Below are 22,131 nucleotides of genomic sequence, written 5' to 3'. Positions count from 1 at the left end.
CGCCCAAACCATGGAATATACAATGCTAAAATGAAATGAGCTATCAAGCTATGAAAAGATATGGAGGAACGTTAAATGCATATTACTAAGTAAAAGAATCTGAAAAGGCTACATACTCTATGACACTCTGTAGGATACTTAGATGCATAGATGTCACTATACTTTCATTTAAATCAAAAGAATGTACAATAGCAAGAATTAATTTTAATGTAAACCATGAACTTTGGGTGATTATGATGTGTCAAGGTAGATTGTAACCAATGCACCACTCTGGTGATGGATGTTGAGAATAGGAGAGGCTGTATATGTGTAGGGGCAGGGAGAATATAGAAATTCTCTATACCTTCCCCTCAATTTTGCTGTGAACCTAAAACTGCTTTATGAAAATAAAGTTAAAATAAATAAAATAAATATATTAAATTAAATCAAATAAATATATTAAATTAAATCATATGCTTCCCTGCTAGTCTAGAAGACGGCCCTTCTCAGGAGCAATCAAGGAGGGAACTTCTGAGCTGTAAGACCCCTGGCTAACCGTGTGTCTAAGTAAACACTATGAACTGTGATAGCAGCCTTTAAGCCACACACATACATCCAACAGTAAAAGGTATAAATCTAATTGGCCAAGGAGGTTTAAGTACAACATTTGACTAATAAGAGCTGTATGCTGATACAGAAGTGATCCCTGGGTACCCAAGCCAAATGATAAAAAATAAAGGGAAAAAAGATTTGAACAGGGACAGCAGATGCTGCACACTCCAAGAGCAACAGACTTCACAGAGTTTGTTTATCCAAGTCTCTAAACAAATAAACAAATGACCAAGCAAACAACATGAATCTCAAGGGTGGGGGCAGAGAATCAGTATTAACAGTAGGTACATTATTTCACAATGTACCATATATACAATATATTACCTAAATTTTCAGTTTTCAATAAAAAACTATGAGACATGCAAAAAAAATTGGGAAATGTGACCTATACACACCAATCCTTTGATTTATGCCATATTTTTTTACGTGTGACTTTTTACGAGCTAAATCTCTCTCTCATTTATGCAGATCTTTTATACGAGGTTTCCATTTCATTTTATGCAGTTCTTTTTCATTACCATTATTGGTGATCACTCTAAAAAAAAAATAGCTTAACTCAGCAACGTACAAAGAACTAATACTAACACACGATTATTAATGATCGTTTATTGGATGGCAAATAAAAAAGCATAGGTGACTACTGATGTTTTTCAGGAATGGCTTTACAAATGTTTTGCTGTAGAAGCTGAAAATTATATGAAGGAAAAATGTCTTCCTTTAAAGATACTTTTACTATTAGATAATGCACCTGGTCATCCACATAATTTAGAACCTCCAAACATAAAAGTTGTATATTTGCCACCAAATACAACTTCCTCAATCTAACCTTTAGATCAAGGTATTATTTGCACTTTTAGGATTAAATATATTAAACAGAATTTTAATATTTTTAATAAACTTGAAGATAATGAATCCCTTAGAGTTACAGAAGTCTGGAATAAATACACAATTTTAACTTATATCAAGAATACTGCTTTATTACTCAGACATTAAAAAAAATGAAATCCTACCATTTGCAACGACATGGATGGACCTAGAGATTATGCTAAATGAAATAAGTCAGAAAGATAAATACCATATGATTTCACTTATATGCGGAATCTAAGGAACAAAAAGAACAAACTAATCAAATCAGACTTTATATAAATATAGCGGACAAACTGGTGACGGACAGAGGAGAGAGGGTTAAGAGGTTGGGAGAATGAGTTGAAGGGTTAAAGAAGTACAAATTAGTAGCTGATACTTGGTCACGGGGATGGGGAGCACGGCATAGGGAATGCAGTTAGCATTAATATGATGGCTAGGTGGAGGGCCAGGGGAGGGAGGGAGCAACTGGGGGCATCATTTCACAAACTATATAGATATCTAACCAATGTATTGTATACTTGAAGCTAATTTAAATAAATAAATTTTAAAAAATTAAAAGAAAAAAAAAAAAGAAAAAAGAATACTGCTTTAGCTTTGCATGATATAAAGCTGTAAACTTTAAATGCTTGCTGAAAAGCGATATGGCCAGAAGTGGTTGTACCAGGGAATATGGTTCCAACAACTGAAAAGGGATGAATTGGCATTATTAATTTATTAAATAAATTTCAAGAAGGCTCTGACAATTTGAATGTACACATTAACAATTTACTGGTTGCTCATGAATTAACTCATAATGAATTGATTCACTTAATATCTGAAGCCCATTCTACCAATGAATATGGCAGTGACCTTGAATCAGTTTAATTCACTGCAGAAAATATTTACAAAACTCTTCAATTGGCCACAAAACTGGAAATTGTGATCTAGATACTGATCCAAACATCCAATGAGCTTTAAAATTTCAAAAAGATTTTTAAAAATATTGCAGCAAATATTGAAGAATTTACGAAAACTTAGCAAAAAATGGGGTTGGAAAAAGATCATCCAAAAAAAACCACATGTAGTGAAACCGAAGCAGTAGTTCCAAATATTTCGAGCTATGAAGATAGTGACTTTGTGCCAATTAAAAAGAGAAGGTTGATTGCTTTAGATTACAGTACAGATATCGATAGCGAATAAAATTTATTTTCTGAATTTTCATTAGCATTGTTTTGTGAAAATATGCAAAATAAATATTTTTATGACTTATATTGGCCTGTTTCTTTAGTATTTTTTTTCATATTGGTGGACTCTTTTTACGCGGTTTTCTTCCATATAAAAAAAGATGTGTGGAATGGATAATCCACATAAATCAAAGGATGAGTGTATAGCAAAAAAGAAAAAGAGAAAAAGCAATAGAACTTTGGCCCACTCAAATTACAAAATAATGATTATATATATGTTTAAAGAACTAAAGAAAACCACATCCAATTAAAAGTATGATACTCTCATTTAATAGAAAATATGAATAAAAAGATAGAAATGATTTAAAAAGCAAATGGAAATTCTGTAGTTGAACAGTACAATAACGAATATTTTAAATTCACTACAGGGGCTCAAAATATTTGAGCTGGAGAAAAAGTTATTAATCTTGAAGATTTTTCAAGAGATTATGCAATCTGAAGAACGAAGAAAAAAGAATGAAGAAAAATGAACAGAGCCTGCGTGAAATGGGAGGTATCATTAACTACGATGTCATGTACAACAGAGGAGAAATAAATTTGAAGAAAAACATTAATCCACATATCCTCAAAGCTTAATAAAGTCCAAGAACAAAAAATGCAGAGGGATCCACACTCAGATGCATCATAGGCAAAATGCTGAAAGACAAAGATAAAGAAAAAAATTTTGAAAGTAGTAAGAGCAAAGTTACTCATTATATATAAGGGAACTCCAGTAAGTTTAAAAACTGACTTCTCATCAGATACAATGGAGGCTAGAAGGCAGAGGGATAACATAGCCAACATGCCAAAAGTAAAAAACTATCAAACAAGAATCTTATATCTAGCAAAACTACATTTCAAAGCTTAAGATGAAATGAAGGTACGCCCCGATGAACGAAAGCTGAGAGAATTTGTTGCTGGCCGGCCTGCCTTACAACAAATACTGAAAGAAGTTCTTCAGGTTGAAAGCAAATGACACCTGAGAATAAGGTGAATTTAAATGAAATACCAAAGAGTGCTGAAAGGTAATTATTAGACAGTTATAAAAAACAATATAATTACATATTTAATTATCCTTTATTCTTTTAATTGATTTAAAAAGCAATTATATAGAACAACATGTATTACTAGATTATTGGGCCAATAACAGTAATATATTTGCCAATAAACCCAAAAGAAATGGGTGGGAGTAAAGATGTACTAAAGTAAAGAAATGATGCCAGGTGGTATTTCAAATCCATAGCAAGAAATGTAGAGAACTAGAAATGGTAAATAAATAAGAAGGTTAATAGACCACACTATATAGTTGGCTCTCATTCTTTCCTTAGCTTATTTAAAAGACATATTAAGTAATAATAATAACAATGTATTGTTGGGTTTGTAATATACTTAGATGAAATATATGTCACAATAGCACAAAAAAGGGAGGGAGTAAGTAGAGCTATACATAGTAAAGTTTTTAGTTTCTTAGAATAAATTTGAAGTAAATTTTGGTAAGTAAATATATATATTGTAAGGCTTAGAAAAACCACTGAGAAAATAACTAAAAAAGTACAATTAAAGACTTCTGAAGGAATGAAATGTTACACTAAAAAATATCCATTTACTATAATAGAAGGCAATAAGGGAGGAAAAAACAAAGACAGACATAAAGAAAATAAAGCATATAATGGATTGGAAAAACAAACAAACAAACATGATCCAACTATATTCTGTATACAAGAAACACCTTAGATTCAAAGACAAAAAGGCAGAAAGTGAAAGAATGAAACAAAAGGTACAACATGCAAAAAGTAACTAAAATAGAATTGGAGTGGTTATACTAGAATCAGACAAAAATTACTAGAGACAGAGAAGAACATTTTATAATAAGAGTCAATCATATCATATCAAGACATATCAATTGTAAACACCTAACGACAGAGCCCCAAAATACATGAAGCAAAAACTCACAGAACTAAACTAATAATTCAATAATAATGGTTAGAAACTTCAATACCGCACTTTCAATAATGAGTAAAACAACTAGAAAAAAGATCAATGAGGAAATAGAAGACTTGAACAACAGTATAAACAAATCTATAAACCAAGTGGACCTAAGAGACATCTATCTATAGAACAAAACTCCACTCAACAGCAGAATATACATTCCTCAAGTATACATGGAACATTCTCCAGAATAGACTACTATATGTTGGCCCATAAAACAAGCCTCAATAAATTTAAAAGGATTAAAATCATACAAAGTATGTTCTCTAACCACAATGGAGTGAAATTAGAAACCAATAACAGAAGGAAAATTTGGAAATTCACAAATGTGTGGAAGGTGAAAAAAATACTCTTGAATAACCAACAGATTAAGAAGAAATTACAAGGGAAATGAGAAAATATTTTGAGATGAATGAAAACAAAAATGCACAATACCAAAACTTATAAGATGCAGCTAGAGTAGTGCTAATAGGGAAAGTATACCTATAAATGTCTACTTTAAAAGTTTTCAAACCACCCCACCTCACCCTACCAATACCCAAAAACACTCATTCTCTATCATATTACCCTATATCAGTACCTGAAATTCTTGTTTGTATGTTTATGTTGTGTCTCTCTGTATTAGAACATAAGTTTTCTGAGGGCAGAAACTTTGTTCTTATTCACTGCCTAACCATATTAGAACAATACCTATAGAATAGTAGTACCTAACCATATCAGGAGCTTAATAAATGTTTTCTGACCAACGTCTTTCCTTAGCACTATCACTTGTATTTAGATAAGCTTTAACTGTCTCTCCAAATTTCTGTTCATTTAGCATATTATTATAACAGACTCATCTTCCTAACAATTTATAAAATTTGGGATCCATTATAGAATTTCTCTTTTAAGTTTTCTAAATAAAACTTATCCCATCAACATTTTTTTTAAAAATGTGTATTTCTTTCAACTATCATTATAAAATAGAAAATAGGAAAAAACAATCTTGAAACAAGTCAAATTAAAAAAATAACACTAAAATATAATTAATATAAAAAGGAAGAAGAAAGGGTTACACAATGGTTAAGCCAACGTTCATATTTCTTTGAAATGCAGATTTAGAAATCATTTCTACTTGCGTAATCTTGCAAATTTTAGATTCTGAAAGGTGAGCAGTGAAACTACACAAAAGCTTGAAAGAAAACTATAGTTCTTTAAAATAAATTATCAGAGCTTATATTATCAATGGTAACTATATCTAGATAATTGTTTTTTTTTTAAAAAAATAAATATTTAAAATTACAATGGTGTCATGATGAAAGCCACTTCTGCAGTGTGTAACTTACACAGTCTTTTTGTCCTGTCGAAGAAGTTTAGAAGAAAATTCACTTAGTACTTCCAGGAAGGCCAGATTAGGAGGTGGATATTCTTGTCCTTTCTGATTTTGATATTTAAAGGCAAATTCTATGCCATCCCTAAAGTAAAAGAAAATATCATTTTATTTTTCCATTTAGCTAGTGCAGTTCTCTCAATGGGCTAGAATTTCAAAAATAGATGGGAAGGAAGTGAAATCATCACTGAAAAGTAGTAAAATCTGATAAATTCAAATGGTAAAGTAATGTTAATTGTATGACATATCTGCATAATAATCTTTAATTTTATTTACAGTAGAAACTATGAGTTGTGAAAAATAATTTAAAAATTAAATAGGCACAAAGCTAAATTCCTGTATGTACCTTTTAGGGATACGAGAATACCCTGGAAAGATTATACATATTGTCAGAAAATTTCGTTATTAGAGTTGGTCATAGTACCAAGCAGTTCTGTAAGTTTCTGTAAGGTACTTAAAATTTTGTCACTCAATTTTTAGTTATGAAATAAGAATGACCAAATCAGCACTGAAAGTGGTTTTAAATCCATGTCTCCCACTATTTTTCACTGATAGACCAGATAAGAATATTTTGTTAAACGTTACTTTCTATACTTTATAAGATGAAAAAAATGTGCAGTTTAAGTTATTTTCAAGTAAAAATGGTCTCCTAGTTGAGAATGACTATAGACAATCTCTAAAGTTCTTATAACTTAAAAATGCATTTGTCCTTTAAAAATGGGTCAAATAACAGTTATTTTAGTTAAATACAGAATCTAGTAAACCAGATTCTGTATAATAGAAAGTGTTTATTTAGCTCACTCACTTGTGAAGCGTGGCAACTGCTTCTCGTGTCTTGATTTGGTCCAGTCCAAATGTAAGGGCAAAGCGACGTGCCAGTTCTTTAATGCCACTGACATGGGCAGATGTCCTATCTAGGTTGGGACCTTGCTCTTGAACAAGTTCATTAAACAACTGGTAGAAAGAAAAATAGAGAGGAAAAAATACAGCTAAGAAATATTTATTTTATTTATTGTTAAAATAGGTAATATAACTTAAAGATATTTAATAGGCATTTGGTAAAATATCTATTTCCCTCTTTGCATTTAATTGTAGCCACACTGTTTCCCTTCTCCAAGTCATCTACTATTAGTTTCTTGAGAACATTTTCATGTTAGTTGTGTGATTAAATTCAAACAAAATTTTATTTTTTTTAACAACAAAAAAATACATTTTGGGTTGGGAAAAAAAGTTTACGGACATATACTATGTATCCATAAACATCTATGCATTCTTTTTGTTTTCATTTTCACAGCAATGGCAATGAAATATAGGGTTCAGAACTTTATTTTTTCATTTATTAACATCTTAGACAAGAATATTATACAAAATACCAGCTGGATATATACGACTATGATTTTTCTCACCCAATAACAAAACATACAAAAAAGTTCTTAAGCTGGGTAAAGGGGTTTTATAAATTATATATACATTACATATATTTTATCAAAATAACAACAAAAACAAAACTTTGGAGTACTAAAGAATATAAAAGCAATCATCATTCTACCACCAAAGTTAGAAACAACTGTATCTGTACACATCTTCTTTCCTGCCTATTATGACCGATGGACACTACAGGTTTTTAACTAAAGCCATACACTTTTTATGTAGTGGATCTCATTCTTACCTACATGCAGCAGTTTTTCTCCTGTGCTTACTGTTCTCTCCTGAATCATTAACTATTCCCTCTGCTAGATGTATATCCTAACTTCTTAATTCCATCTTCTCTGCCAGCACCTTCAACTCATTTTTCTCTTTATGGCAAAGATCCTGAAAAGTATTGCTTACATTTGTATTCTTCACTTACTCACCTCCCAGTCTCCCAATTCACTCTAATCACACTGTCCCATTGAAACAGCTCTTGTTATCTAATAATTTTGTTATCAACCATTTTGATAAACTATTACCCAGCAATAGTTTGGCCTGGCCTGAACTACTTATTGTGCCAGGACGAGAAACAGTTTTTCCAAAGACTTTCAAATTTTTTAACAAATAATTGTTTACCAATTCTTGGACTTCAAAAGTTTTTCATAGATAGTTGTACACAATAGTCTTTAACTTTAAAATTTACATTTAAAATGGATACAAAGAATATATTTCCTTGTATAAAATTCAAGAAATATCAAATAAAAGTTCTCCTTTCTTTTTCCCAGTAAATATTATTCTTCTCTCCAAAGGTAATCATGTTAAAGTTCAGAAGTTTTCTAGAGCAGTTTAGAAACACTGATATATTTCATACATGAAGTTTTTATTTTTATATAAATGGTATTGTACTACATATTTTGTCCTAAAACCTGCTTATTTTTCATTTAATATTTTGTCTTAGAAATCTTTTAGGTACTTAAGAGTATCAGCTTATTTAACCATTCCTCTGTTGATGAACATCGAGACTATTTTCAAGTTTTCAATATTACAGAAACTGCTGCAACAAAACACCTTTTACATATATAACTGTGTGCTCACCTACATGTGTCTATTAGATTAATTGTAGCAAAATACTGGTTTAAAAAGTATACCTTAAATTTTGAAATATACTACAAAATTACATTCTAAGGAGATAAAACCAATTTCTTTCATAAGAGACATTTTCTTTCACATCTTTTTCAATCATTGGTATTGTCGATCATTTTAATTCATGCCACTCTGTTCGGCAGTGATAAATATGTCCTTGTTTTAATTTATATTTCATGAATTATTGATGAAGCTATGCCTCTTTTCATGTTTATTGGTTTTTAAGATTTCTTCTTCTAAAAAGTGGCCTTTCATATCCTTTTTTTGCTCACTTTCCTATGGGTTATTTTCTTAGTGATCTGTACAATTTGTTAAGTATGATTAAAAATACTTTCCTCAATTTATTATTGGTTTTAAACTTTTTTCAGAGTGCTGATTGATGATTAATCTATTTAAGTTTATACATATCATCAATTTTTTATTTTGTGGCTTCTTTCTTCAGTAAGGACTTCCCTACTCAAGGAGAGAAAAATATCCTATTTTGTTTTCTTATAAACTTTTAATTTTTAACAGTTATATATAATCCACCTTGTACTTATTTTGGGTGGAAACATGTTATGTAGGGTACTAAAAATAGCTATTTTTTCCAAATACATAGTTAATTGACCCATCATCATTTAATGAACAGGCCCAATCCCTTCCTGATTTGAAATGAGACCTTTCTAATAGAATCAATATATACACACATACCTATAACCCCTCCCCCTGAAATATCTGTATTAATTTACTAGGCATTTGCTAGGAATCTTATTTATGCAATATATGTGCCATATTTTCTTATCTGAACATCACTGCTGCCCATTCTTCATTAAATACTTTAAAAATGCATTTCTGTATTTTTTTAATGATTATTTTAAATATCCTATTTGGCATTTCATCTGGTCCAAGAGTTGACCACCTTAGAATCTCATCTATTTAAAATATAAAGTATCTTCCAAAAAAGGGCCATGTAACATGTGTTTTTATCCCAGAAAGTATCCATAGTAATATACTGATATAATGACCTAATTTAAACGAGGTAAGGTACCTAGCACATACTAAGCACAAGGAACTGCTCAATATACTAATTCCACTTCTCATCTCTTGCCTTTCAAATTTCTTACCTGTTGTAAACTGAGAATGAGGGTCTTGGCACACTGAATTTTATCAATCTGCCTGGTTTTACTCAGTGTTTCCTTGATAATATCACCATAGTCATTGTAATACTGTGGAGAAAAGAAAACATAGCTTTAAAATTATTGAATCTTCTTTAGATAAAAAATGGGTTGATGAAAAACATAGAAAGGTGAAGTATTTAATTTCATCTTAAACATGAGAGTTTAAAATTTTTGTATAAAGTCACAGAAATACATATTTGATAAAGATTATGAATAGCTAATAAAAAAATTGGTAATTCTGAGAGGTGATAAAAGGTGAATGAAATACCTAATTTTTAAATAAACTTTTTAGTTTTTATTTAAACATTTAGAGCATGTCCCATTAAAGATGGATGTATAGTCAAATGTACATACAGACTATAGAAATATATCTTGAATTATTTTCTCCATGTGGTTTATGCTGCCAATTTATTTTTTAAATAATATTTTAATTTTTCAATTATAGTTGGTGTACAATATTATATTAGTTTCAGATAAATGACACAGGGATTAGATATTTATATAACTTACAAAGTGATCATCTTATTAAATCTAGTACCCATCTGACACTATAGTTATAATACTATTAACTATATTCCTTATGCTGTACTTTATATATCCATTACTATTTTGTGACTAGTTTGTACTTCTGAATCCCTTCACTGTTTCGACTCACCCCACTAACCTCCTCCTATCTGATAACCATCAAAATGTTCTCTGTATCTGAGTTTACTTTGTTCTCGAGATTCTTCATGTAAATGAAATCATATGGCATTTGTCTTTCTCTGTCTGACTTGCTCCACTCAGCACAATACCCTCTAGGTCCGTCTATGTTGTTGGAGATGGCGAGATTTTGTTCTTTTTTCTTATCATTCAGTATATTCCACCCTGTATGTGTACCACCTCTTCCTTATCCATTCCCCCGTTGATGGACACCCCAGTTGCCTCCCTATCTTGGCTATTGTAAACAATGCTGCAATGAACATATGGATTCACAAGTCCCTTCAAAGTAGGGTTTTGGTTTTCTTTGGATAAATACCCAGAAGCAGGATTACTGGGTTTTTCTTTGTCTCTTGTTATGACCTTTGTTCTAAAGTCCATTTTGGCAGGTACAAGTGTTGCTGCCCTAGCTTTTTTCCTTGTTTTGTTTTCACTTTCATGAAATATCTTTTTCCATCCTTTTACTATGTGTGTTTTTTGATCTGAAGGGGGTCTCTTGTAGGCAACTTATGTAAGGGTCTTGTTTTCTTATCCAATCAGCCACCCTGTGTTTTGATTGGAGCGTTTAATCCATTTACATTTAAAGTAATAGGAGGGAGATATGTAGTTAGACATTATTCATATTTTTTTAAATCTTCTTCTTCTTCAAGAAGTCCCTCTAACATTTCTTGTAATGCTAGTTTGGTGTTGATGAACCCCTGGTTCATTTTCTGGTCTGGGAAGCTCGTTTATCTGTCACTGAAGTTCTCAATAATAGCTTTACCGGGTGGGTAGCGTAATCTTGGCTGTAGGGCCTTGCTTTTCATCACTTTGACTATTTCGGGCCAATCCCTTCTGGCCTGCAAAGTTTCTGTTGAGAAATCAGCTGGCAGTCTTATGGGAGCTCCCTTGGAGGTAATTAACCGCTTTTCTCTTGCTGCTTTTAAGATTCTCCTTGTCTTTAACCTTTGGCTTTTTAATCATGATGTGTCTTGGTGTGGGCCTCTTTGGGTTCATCTTGCTTGGGACTCTCTGTGGTTCCTGGGCTTGTATGCCTGTTTCCTTCACCAGGTTAGAGAAGTCTTCCATCGTTATTTCTTCAGAAAGGCTTCCAATTCCCGGCTCTCTCTTCTCTTTCTGGTACTCCTATAATGTGAATGTTGGTACACTTGATGTCGTCCCAGAGGCCCCTTAAACTATCCTCACTTTTTTGGATTCCTTGTCCTTTCTGCTGTTCTGACTGGGTGTTTTCTGCTACCTTATCTTCCAGATTGCTGATCTGATCCTCTGTTTCATCTTATCTACTGTCAGTTCCCTGTGATGTAGTCTTCTATTCAGTTATTGTACTCTTCATTTCTAACTGGTTCTTTTTTATATTTGCTGTCTTCATTACGTTTTCTGCCCCTTTGTTAAAGTTCTCACTGAGTTCATCTACTCTTCCCCTGAGTTCACCGAACATCCTTATAACCAGTGTTTTGAACTTGGCATCTGGTAGATTGCTCATCTCCATTTTGTTTAGTTTTTCTTCTGGAGCTTTGTTCTGTTTTTCATTTGGGACATGCTTCTTGGTCTCCTCATTTTGGCTGCCTCCCTGTGTTTGTTTCTATGTATTAGGTAGAGCTGCTGTGTCTCCTGGTCTTAGTAGAGTGGCCTAATGGAGTAGGTGTCCTGTGGGGCCCCATGGCTCAGACTCCCCGGTCACATGAACCAGGTGCTCTGCATGCGTGTCCCTTGTGTGGGTTGTGTGTTCCCCCCTGCTGTAGTTGAGTCTTGATTGCTACTGGCATCTCAGCTAGAGGGACAGACCCTCTTGCTTACTGGTTGTGAAGACTGGCCATGACTACAGTAGAGGAACTATTGTGGATGGGCTGACCCAACTGAATTTTTATAATCTTCAAAAATATCTGTAATAAACACATAGAGAAGATGGGCAAAAAGCCACATAGCCAATGATCTATAACAAAGGGTAGCAAATAGCTACTAGAATACTCACAAAAAGATAAAAGCCTATAATGAGCAGAGGTGTACAAAAATTGCTAAAGATGATGAAAGCCTTGGCTAAGACTCGCTTCTTGAAACCAATGTAGTATTGTTAAGTAATGACAAGGAAAAACCATGGTAAGCTCATATTTATCCATCCAAACCCTGTTTAGACATTAGTTTAGGAAACCTTCTCTGGTTCTTCTCACTTAAGTCTTTCTCTATATCCTGTGCTTATTTTGTAATTTATACATCTATCACTATAATAATCTTGCTGAGGCTTTATGGTCCAGTACAAAGAACTAAGCCTTAGAGCTAAAGAAATCTAAAATGAAATCCAAATTTTTGCTACTTTAAAAGTTGTGACTTTTTAATTTCTTTATCTGTATATGGTAATATTTTTTACCTCTCAAGGTTATTGTAATCAACAAAGATAATATAAAACCCATAGAAGAGTGTCTCAAATATAAATAGCACAAAGAAAACAGGCAGCTATTCATTATTTTATTATATTTACATTTCAGTTTCTCTATTAATCTATAAGCTTCTTAGTACAGTAATCATATCTTTTCTAAATCTCACACTGCAGTTGTCAGCAAAAAATTAGTTACTATGTCATAACTAGAATTGGACCACACCTAAACATGGATAGAGACATAAGTGGTTCAATATTCTGAAACTGGGTAAAATAAAACAGTGTCTTTGATATGAGAATAAGGGGAAAAAATAGTGTTCCTTCTTATCTGTGTCTGTCAGGGTATATTATAAAGATTTCTGAGCACTGCTTTTCTAGAGAGTCAGGAGCAAAATGGAGCTTGTGGAAAGAAGAGCAGCCAGGAAAGTAAGTATCTATCAAAATCATATGAAGAATGGGTTAAAATACTTCAATACCTCCTTACTTCCTTCAGGAAAAAATCTAAACTTCTCATATAGTATATAAAGTCTAACCTGTCACTTTCTTTAAATCTTATCTTTGGATTTGTTCTCATAAGGAATCTGTGTTGCTATATGAAATTACTTGCATTTCCTCCAAACAATTCATATTCTCTTGTGATGTTCATGAAGTTCAATCTACCTATAAGTCCTTCCGCTAATTTTTTGCTTGACTAATTTATGTTTATTGTTTTAGACCTAGTTCAGAAGTCACTTCTAAAACGTTTTCCTTAACCCTCATATTTTTTAAGAGTAGGTATCGGGTCTTATATATTTCAGGGAACCCCTACATACTTCTATTATACCATAATGCAATTATTTAATTACTTGACTATTTACAGCTTTAGACTGGATTAAAGCAGGAAAAACAAAAACCTTTTATAACTTTAGTGCCTGGCAGACAGCATGGTACACAGTTGATATACTTATAAAATATCTGAAGAGATGTCATAAGGAAGAGAGATTAGCTTTCTTCCATGTTGATCTAGAGAGTACATGGCCTCGAGAAAATAAAAAAGCATTCTTTCATATAAATGTGAGAAACTCCTACTTCGTGGAATTGATACAATGGTACAGATTGATAAAAAGCTTATATTTATAAATAAAAGACTCTTAAATGTTACAAAAACCATCAATAATATATACGTAAAAGCTGTTAATTTTAGCTTGTCATTTTTATGTTTACTTGCAAATTTCTCTGCCAAATAGAAGAAAATAAAAAAACTAAACTATACCTTCATGTAGTGTTTAAAGATGTCTGCAGCTGCATGCATGTCAACAATATCATAAATGATAAGTTTGCTGAAGGCAGCAAGTAGATTTCTTCTTTTATGTAAGGCCTCAATTTTATTAGCTTCATCTTCTTCATCACCCTCTAACCACAGAAAATAAATGGGTTATGAACTTTGGCCCCTTATCCAATGTAAAACAAAGTAGAAAATCTGTATAATTAAAACCAGCTTATATTATAACTTCACAAAAATGTACAATTCAGTTTTAAATGGAATAAAAAATGTTAGCTATACTGTGTATTTTAGGGTGCTGTATTTAGTCACACATTTATCAAATACTGAGCACTAAGGTTCCTATCTTCTAGGAGGTAGTCATAGCAAAGATCGAGTAAGATGAGTAAACCATATGTAAAAAGATTATTTTTTTCTGCTATTTTTGTCATAATAATACTGCTATCTGTTTACCTTAAAATGGTTGGTTTTTCTTATTTCAATATTCCTTATATGCTACTACATTTCTACAGAAAAGAAATTTCTGGAAATTTTTAAGACAAAGCGGAAGTTTTCTTTTAGAAAAATATATGAAGAGTAATGAAAATATATGGGGGAGTTAGTTTTGAATGCTTGCTCTAAACATGGTTACAATAACAGCTGAGAAATAAAATATATTTTGCAAACCATGTTATATACATATACATTGTTTTAAAAAACCTATCACATACTTTCAAAATAAGTAGTGTTTCTTCCTCAGTTTTTTAATTCTCAGGCCCCACTGTCTTGTCTATTTCCAATCCTAGGAAATCTTTCTTTACAAGGCTAAAGATGATAAAAGTTACACTTGTTTTAGGCTCTGTAGTGATCTTTTCATTTCTTGGCCTGTCCCTATTTGAGGACAATGTTCTTTCTTCCTTTCTCCACATGTATAGGTACATTAAAAAAAAAATCCTTAATTTCTCTTCTTCTCTTTCTACTAATTGGTCCTGCTGTGAAGCATCAGTGTTTTGAGAAGCTGGAAATCTTTCTGCTCAAGACAGGCAGCAGGTAAATTTTATCTTCTGAGATTAATGTGGACTGTAAATTAAGATACTTTGTTTCAGTCTAGTATTTTCTAACATATTAAGTAAATAACATTATAATAGCATCAAATAGATCTGTGGATCAGATATGCCACACAGATCTTATTTTAGAGAGTTTAAATCATCTACTTCACAAATAACTATTCCATATAACACTTCTTTAAAATGATTTATATTCAGTTTAATTTTGCCAAGTTATCATTCTGTAGGCTCAGCACAATTTTGATTGGTGAGGTCTGTTTGATAATAGTCTTTTTTTAGCACTTAATATCTTAAAGTTATATTTTGTTAATTTAAGTAATATATTATGACTACCCAAGAACAGAAAGGAACTCAGATGCTTTCCTTCAGAAAAACCGTGGACCTGGATATGGGCTGATTAGAAACAACATCCATTCCATGTATACATTTTGCACGTGTGTGAAACAACAAATGTACACAATTATTCGTTATAGCAAAAGAAGGAAACTTTACTGTGTACATTTTTATTCTTTTTGGTTTGAACTACAAAAATGAATTATTATTAGTCTTTTTTTTTTTTTGAGAGAAATTCTGGTATTTTTTAGTATTGAATTTGAATTTTTTCTCATGTCTTTTAAGGCTGGTAAACGCAGATCAATATTGAGAAGATGATAGCTACAAATACCCATGCTCTGGTTCTCTTCGTCTTGGTCAATGAAAACGTGATCCATCACAAAACTGAGGAGTTCAGACTGAAGTCCAGTATCTGGATTAAACACCAAAGGCTGAAGGCCCTCCCTGCCACCTGTCATTAATTGGTGGCTAAAAATCATCAAAAGATCACAGAGTAACATGAAAGCCTGGAATGCAAAGGGAATTCATCAGTAAAATACTGTACAAATATAGCTATGAACACAAATCAAAATTAATGAAAACATACTAAAGTATAATTTAATAATAGTACTATAATAAAAATTTTGAGTATTTAGATTCCAATTACTTATTTTAACATTTCTAAACTTTATAAAACACTAGTGACACTTAAGATCCGCCCCCCCCCCCATAATCTATCTCTTTTACTTGGCTATATTAAGTCAAAATAGCTGATTAAGAGATTTTTGACTTAAATTTAAAAAACAATGAGTTAAACTCAACTGTGGAAATATGAAATTGATGCAATAAATTATGACAGGTTAGAAATTAATCACATACTGTTTAATCAATTAATAAACATAAAGCTTAAGATAAACTAAATTCAATAAATTACAATGGAGTACTGTAAATCTGTAAGCTGCTATTTTGAATTCTTCTTTTAAAAATCTAATGTAAAAAAAGTCTCTAACAGTAGGTTTAAAATTGAATTCAAGACCACATAAAAACCAGTATCTAAAAGCTTCCCAACAAATTTAATCCCTTAAGAAAACTTTCCAAGCATTTTCCTGAAGAGAAAGTATTATAGCTTTGTTGTCAAATTTGCCCTATTTAAGGGATGGTATGAAATAAACTTGTCATTAGTTTTTTGTAACTAAAAGATTTTGTTGTTGGATAATAGAGGGCTCTGATATTTCAAAACAATTCCCTCATCCTTCTCCAAAAATTGGTTTCTATAGGAAATCACAACTTTGGCATGCATTTGGAGACTACTGTATACTTTGCTGTCCACCTCCAGCAAGAATCATAGCAATTCATGCTCTGAGTATACAACCATGAAATCCATAAAAATATTTATTAGAAAGCCACTTGAAAAGAGAAACATAAAAGGAACCCAGGGGAATTTTTTTTTTTTTTTTTTTACCAAGGCCATAGTTTGGGATATTGCCAAACAGTGATGCTGCAGAAACACTGAATTTTTGGTTTAAATGTCCAGAGCTAGGCAATTTTAGACAGTGCTGGTGGAGCTTCAGAAGAGTTAGAGAGTAAGGTTTAGGGAAGACCATCTCTGTTCCCATTTTAAGTTAGATGCTGATAACTCAGTAAAGACCTGTGATAACCAATTTGTAAGAGACAGTGAAGGATAAGTACTAGTTTATATTTTAATTACTCTTTTTCTAGTCCAACATCATAAAAAAAAGTACAGAAAAGGTTCATTCTGTTTTATATAAAAGTACGTCCTAATAGAAGAAAAGTATAATTAAGTAGTTTACAAAATCACTTCATGGAAATGGTATTGTCTTGGGCTCCACTCCCTCCCAAGGGATGAGGAGTCTGGTGGACCAATGGTATATACCCATCTGTATTCCTACTTCCTTGCCCTAACAAATCTAATTCTGCTGCCAGAGTCTGCACAAGCTTCCTCATTATGCTCACTGCATCCCTAGTGTGCATACTTGTAGGTCCCAGGATTGTAAAGGAGCAGCTGTTTGAGGGGGTGATGCTGATAAGTTTGGACATGTGGGCTGATGTGTTCACACGCATGTGTGAGAAGTTCTTCCTCTTCTTACATGTTCTTCAATGAATTTGCTTTATTTTTATTGAGAACTCTTTAATAATTTCTTACCTGTTCTTTCACTGGAGTATTAACATTAGATAGGCACTGTTGGCAAACAGCCAAAAAGGATTTCACTGTTTTCCTCAATACCAACAAATCCTCCTGTAAGACATATTCAAATTTACAAGCATGAATTACAGTATCCTAGAAAATTGATGAAGAAATAAAAAATAGAAAATAGCTAAACTGGTATATTGTCAAGGAAATTCATAAAACCAAATTTATTGTTGGGAACCAAATCATAGTTTATCCTAGTTATTCTAATGGAAGGGGAAACAAAACTGATAAATCCCACACACTCAATTCCTTTTAGCTATGCAATGCTCAGTATGATTTTCTCCAACAAATTTTCCTTTATAAACATGTTTTACTTAGGCTGATATTAAAATTGTTAAGTTATTCCTATAACACTTACTAGGTGGTAAGTTTTAAGGTGAGGGAGCGCAGTAGCACACTGAAAAAATCAATTAAACAACATATGCATACTGAGTTTCTCCGATATTCTCAGCATTCTGCAAAATGTCAAGGGAACACAGATAACTTTAAGACATACCCATGCCCTCAAAGAATTCCTAGCAGGAAGTTAGACCAATTAGAAAATAAGTGTTCAATTTTGTTTTCCATTAACTCTACCAGAGAAAGATGAGCTGGAGGGACCTTCATAGGTAGATGGACTTTAAGACTGGATGGGTGAATAGGATTTAATTAGTTGGGCATATAGCATTCAGTGTCAAACATTTGAAAAGTATAAAAGGAAATTTGAATTTATCAAGTACCTATAACATGTCAGGTACTAGTTTGAGGAATTATTGTCATATAATTTAATATTATGTCCATTAGAAGTAGTCATTAGCAAGGGTTTGAAACCAGGATTATCTTATATTAGAGTTCATGTTCTTCTTACTAATGAGCAAGATGCATGAAATAATTCAGTATTATGTTGACATTTAAAATAGTAATGAATAGTAATTAAATGAGCAAAGGCAGATATAGAAATCATTTTTTTAAAGAATTCTATTAAACTATAATTCGTTAAGCTAGTCTTTTGTACAGATAGTACTTATTCCTTTTTTGGATCTTTACATCCTAAATAATGACACTTAAAAAATTATACATGTTTCCTTTTGTTTACATTAGTATACAAGAGATAGGATAAACTCATCTTGTGCAGAGTAGTAAGAACAATGCCTTGCAAACCTTTAATGTAGCTGTAGATAAACATCCAATAACAAACCTCAACATTCCTTGACCTTTAATATCAAAGATTCACAATGTATTAGGGGAAATTTACAATGCACAAAATCTTAATGGTCCTATAATCCAATCCCAGCTTTGCTTTCTTCCACTTTCATGTAATTTTCCTTAAGGTTCCCTCAATTTCAAGTGCATAAAAGAAACTGCAAAGACTATTATTCTTCAAAGCATTTGAGATCTTGCTTCCTGGCAACTGGATGTTTCTTATGTTGACAACACGTTATTAAACTTTATTTTTTCTCTGCTAATCTGTCCCATGTCAATTTGATTAGACCAGCCATAAGAACCTTAAAGAGCAGAGGATGACTTTTCCTCCCTGACACTACTAACTAGCTATGTGGCCTTAGAGAAATTATTTTATGTCTGAGAATTACAGATTTTTACAATCTATAAACAAGAAGTCTGAACTATGTATTCTCTGAGGTTCTATGGCATTCTGTGCTTCTGCTGAATTAACTCCTAGGAACTCAAATCAGAACAGATAAGAGCTAACTGGCAAATCTCCCGTTAGTCAAAGGATGGATGTTCACTATTCCACTGCTAGTACCTAGAATAGTGCTTGGCACATGGTAGCTGTTCAGTAAGTATTTACTGAATGAAATGCAAGTATTTAAATGATACCATAATCCTAGGGACAAATGTGAAATGCGTTCATTTTATCAAACAAGAAACAGAGCTTAAAAATGATGCTAGGAGGTATAAATGTTCCTTTATTCCCTTAAATTTCTTGGTTAGTATGCAAAGAAGTAGTCTAGGGAACCAGCTATCTTCGGAGTTAGAGGCAAAAGATTCCTTTAAAGGTCAATCATAAAGCAAATGTATCTTATGCAACATGTTAAAGTAACAATTTAATTTTAGAGATGAATTTTAGAGATTATTACTTGTTAATTCATCTGAAGAGCTGTAAATTTAACATCACAACTAAGTAAGCAGTCTACTGATGACTAATCGGTAGTAGTATTTAAAGAAACTCTAAATAAATAGGAAGCAACCAAGGAAGCAGAAGCTGGAGGCCTTCTTTAGTAGCAAAGTTTGCCCTAGATTTGAATGCAACTTAATTATTATTTGAGTGATCAAGAAAGTCAATTTAATTGTAATCAGATTTTGTGGATGAAAAGGGGTCTCTAATAAATCTGACATAAAGTAACCTCGCAGAATGATCTGATCATAAATTCCTAACTTGACAGGTCATGGTGGGTATAAAAAGATTTATGTTTGCCTTAAGCAGGTCCTATCCACTGTTCTTGTGCATCTAGGTTAAAACACCTTTGAAATGCCTGAGTAATCCTCTTTTTCAGAGCCCTAAAGTGTGACCATAATCAAGGAAGCACATAATCTTGTTAAGCATTCTGTAATTCAATCGTAGAGTTTGCCCTGCCTTGCTTTATCCCACCTTCTTGTACTCTTCCTTAAGTTCCCTCCCTAATTCCAAATGTATAAAAAGAACTGCAAAGTTGTCTTTTGCAGGAACAAAATTTTGCTTCCCAGTTTGGCTCAAATAAATAAACTCTTATAAAAATTCCCTATAGGTTTGGATGTTTTTACATAGACAATTCCACTGAGAGAAATACAAATACCAGCAGGTTTAGCTAAATGGGCACAGATACTATATATTTAACAGAGTCAGCTAATCTCGCATAGTATATCCCTTTGAATTTAGGTTCCTGTGGATTTCAGAATGTGCTTTTATTCATCCCACGATTTTCAACTTCATTATGCTGGCATCTTACTACATTTCATTTGATTTAAATAGTTGGAATTATGATTCCCCAAACTGATTTTCTCAAGAAAAGGTAGGCAGCCATTACTGGGACATGTGGTAGTATGTTTAGAAATTTTGATATGAAATCAAATTTTTAAAAGGTTAAGAATTTGCCAGTTTAAAACTCTAGTATTAAAACAAGTTTCATAGAGTGGGCTTTATTCTTAATGACCCCTGAAAAATAAAAATAGATAATGTTTAAAAGGAAAAGAAAAAATAAGAAAATTTAAAAACATTCTCAATAGGGCAGATAAGAATTTAGTCTAAATAGCAAAAATTAGCACATTTACTTTGAACTACTTTAAAACAGAAATCACTGACTGTTTCACTTGTGAGAAAACTTGTTACAGTCCATATATTCTGGCATGGAATACCTTCTCTCCTGCTATTATAGCTGTCAGTCACTATGAAAAAAATTAAATATGCTTAATTTACATAGAATAGAAGCGCTTTATATGCACTATTTTATTTTTCTGGGCTAGAATTTAATAATAATAAAGTTAACATTTACTGGCATTTACTATATACTGGTACTATTCTAAGGTTTTCACATATTAATTTAACTAATCCTTACTATGATGAGCATAGATATTATTATCACTCCCATTTTACATATGAAGAAACTGGCACAGAGATGTTAAATGCAGGCCCAAAGACACATAGCTAGAGTAGAGGAATTAATTAACCAAAACAATTTGCCTCCAGAGACTATGCTCAATAGACGCTGAAAAAGAAGCCAAGATTATCCAAATTGCAATTTTAAGAAACTAGAATGCTTATAAAGTACTTCTACTACTTTGAACACACAAAATTTTTAGTAAATCTTTCTATACTGCATACCTGAATTATAAGGGTAAACAATGAAGGCAAAAAGTGAATAGAGGAGTAATCTACTCCTTTTTCTCTTTCAGTCCACACAAGCTATATATGGGCTAAGTATATAGTGTTTCCTTTCAAATCCTTTTTCCTAAATGAAACAAGTATTTTTCCTTATTTTCAGAAAGCGGCTGTGCAACAAGAGTACTTTTTCCTAAAGTAGCTAAGGAAAAAATTCAAAAAGGTCAGATGATAGCTTTAGACTGAGATTTAAATGATAAGATCTTGCCTACATTTTTTTGTATCCATTTTATAAGTTGTTTCACTAGCCTGGCTAAAGTTTTCTTTTCTTTTCTTTTTTGCTTCATCTAGTGAAACCAAGAAGACGGAAACCTAATACACTTAAATGTGAAAGGGCTAAAACAATTTCAGTTTATCAGTGATCTAGTGACAAAGATAAACCTCTTTCAAGGCATTAAGATGTTTTCAAAATTCACCTTGGTCAGCAAAATCTCAGCAATGAAGAACCTTATTAAGGCTGGCACAGTTGAGATGGTAAATTTATCATATAAGCTATATTAGAATTTTTCTCAAAGGCCAAAGCTGAAACTTACCTTAATATCTTGGGAAGAACAACAGATATTAAATGCAGACTACCTCTTAAAAGCCAACTATGTCAATATGATTATAGTAGTCAGTGAGGAAAGAGAAGAGAGTTTAATTC

At 32.2% G+C, this 22,131-nt stretch overlaps 1 protein-coding gene across 3 annotated transcripts in view; it reads right to left on the bottom strand.

Moving 5' to 3' along the window:
* STAG1 (stromal antigen 1) overlaps positions 1–22,131 on the bottom strand; it is a 333,229-nt gene that overhangs the window by 28,537 nt on the left and 282,561 nt on the right. For all 3 annotated transcript variants that reach the window (XM_025043566.1, XM_006907217.3, XM_006907218.3), the window contains 6 exons: positions 17,585–17,677; positions 15,773–15,947; positions 14,054–14,193; positions 9,675–9,776; positions 6,824–6,972; positions 5,975–6,103 (listed from right to left, as the gene is read on the bottom strand). In XM_025043566.1, the coding sequence (XP_024899334.1) occupies positions 5,975–6,103; positions 6,824–6,972; positions 9,675–9,776; positions 14,054–14,193; positions 15,773–15,947; positions 17,585–17,677 (788 nt within the window). The remainder of the gene's footprint in view (positions 1–5,974; positions 6,104–6,823; positions 6,973–9,674; positions 9,777–14,053; positions 14,194–15,772; positions 15,948–17,584; positions 17,678–22,131) is intronic.

The sequence above is a fragment of the Pteropus alecto genome, unplaced genomic scaffold (genome assembly GCF_000325575.1).
Source record: "Pteropus alecto unplaced genomic scaffold, ASM32557v1 scaffold92, whole genome shotgun sequence".
Classification (NCBI taxonomy): domain Eukaryota; kingdom Metazoa; phylum Chordata; class Mammalia; order Chiroptera; family Pteropodidae; genus Pteropus; species Pteropus alecto.
The sequence above is the reverse complement of the archived record's forward strand: the minus strand, read 5'-3'. Positions and strand labels throughout refer to the sequence as shown.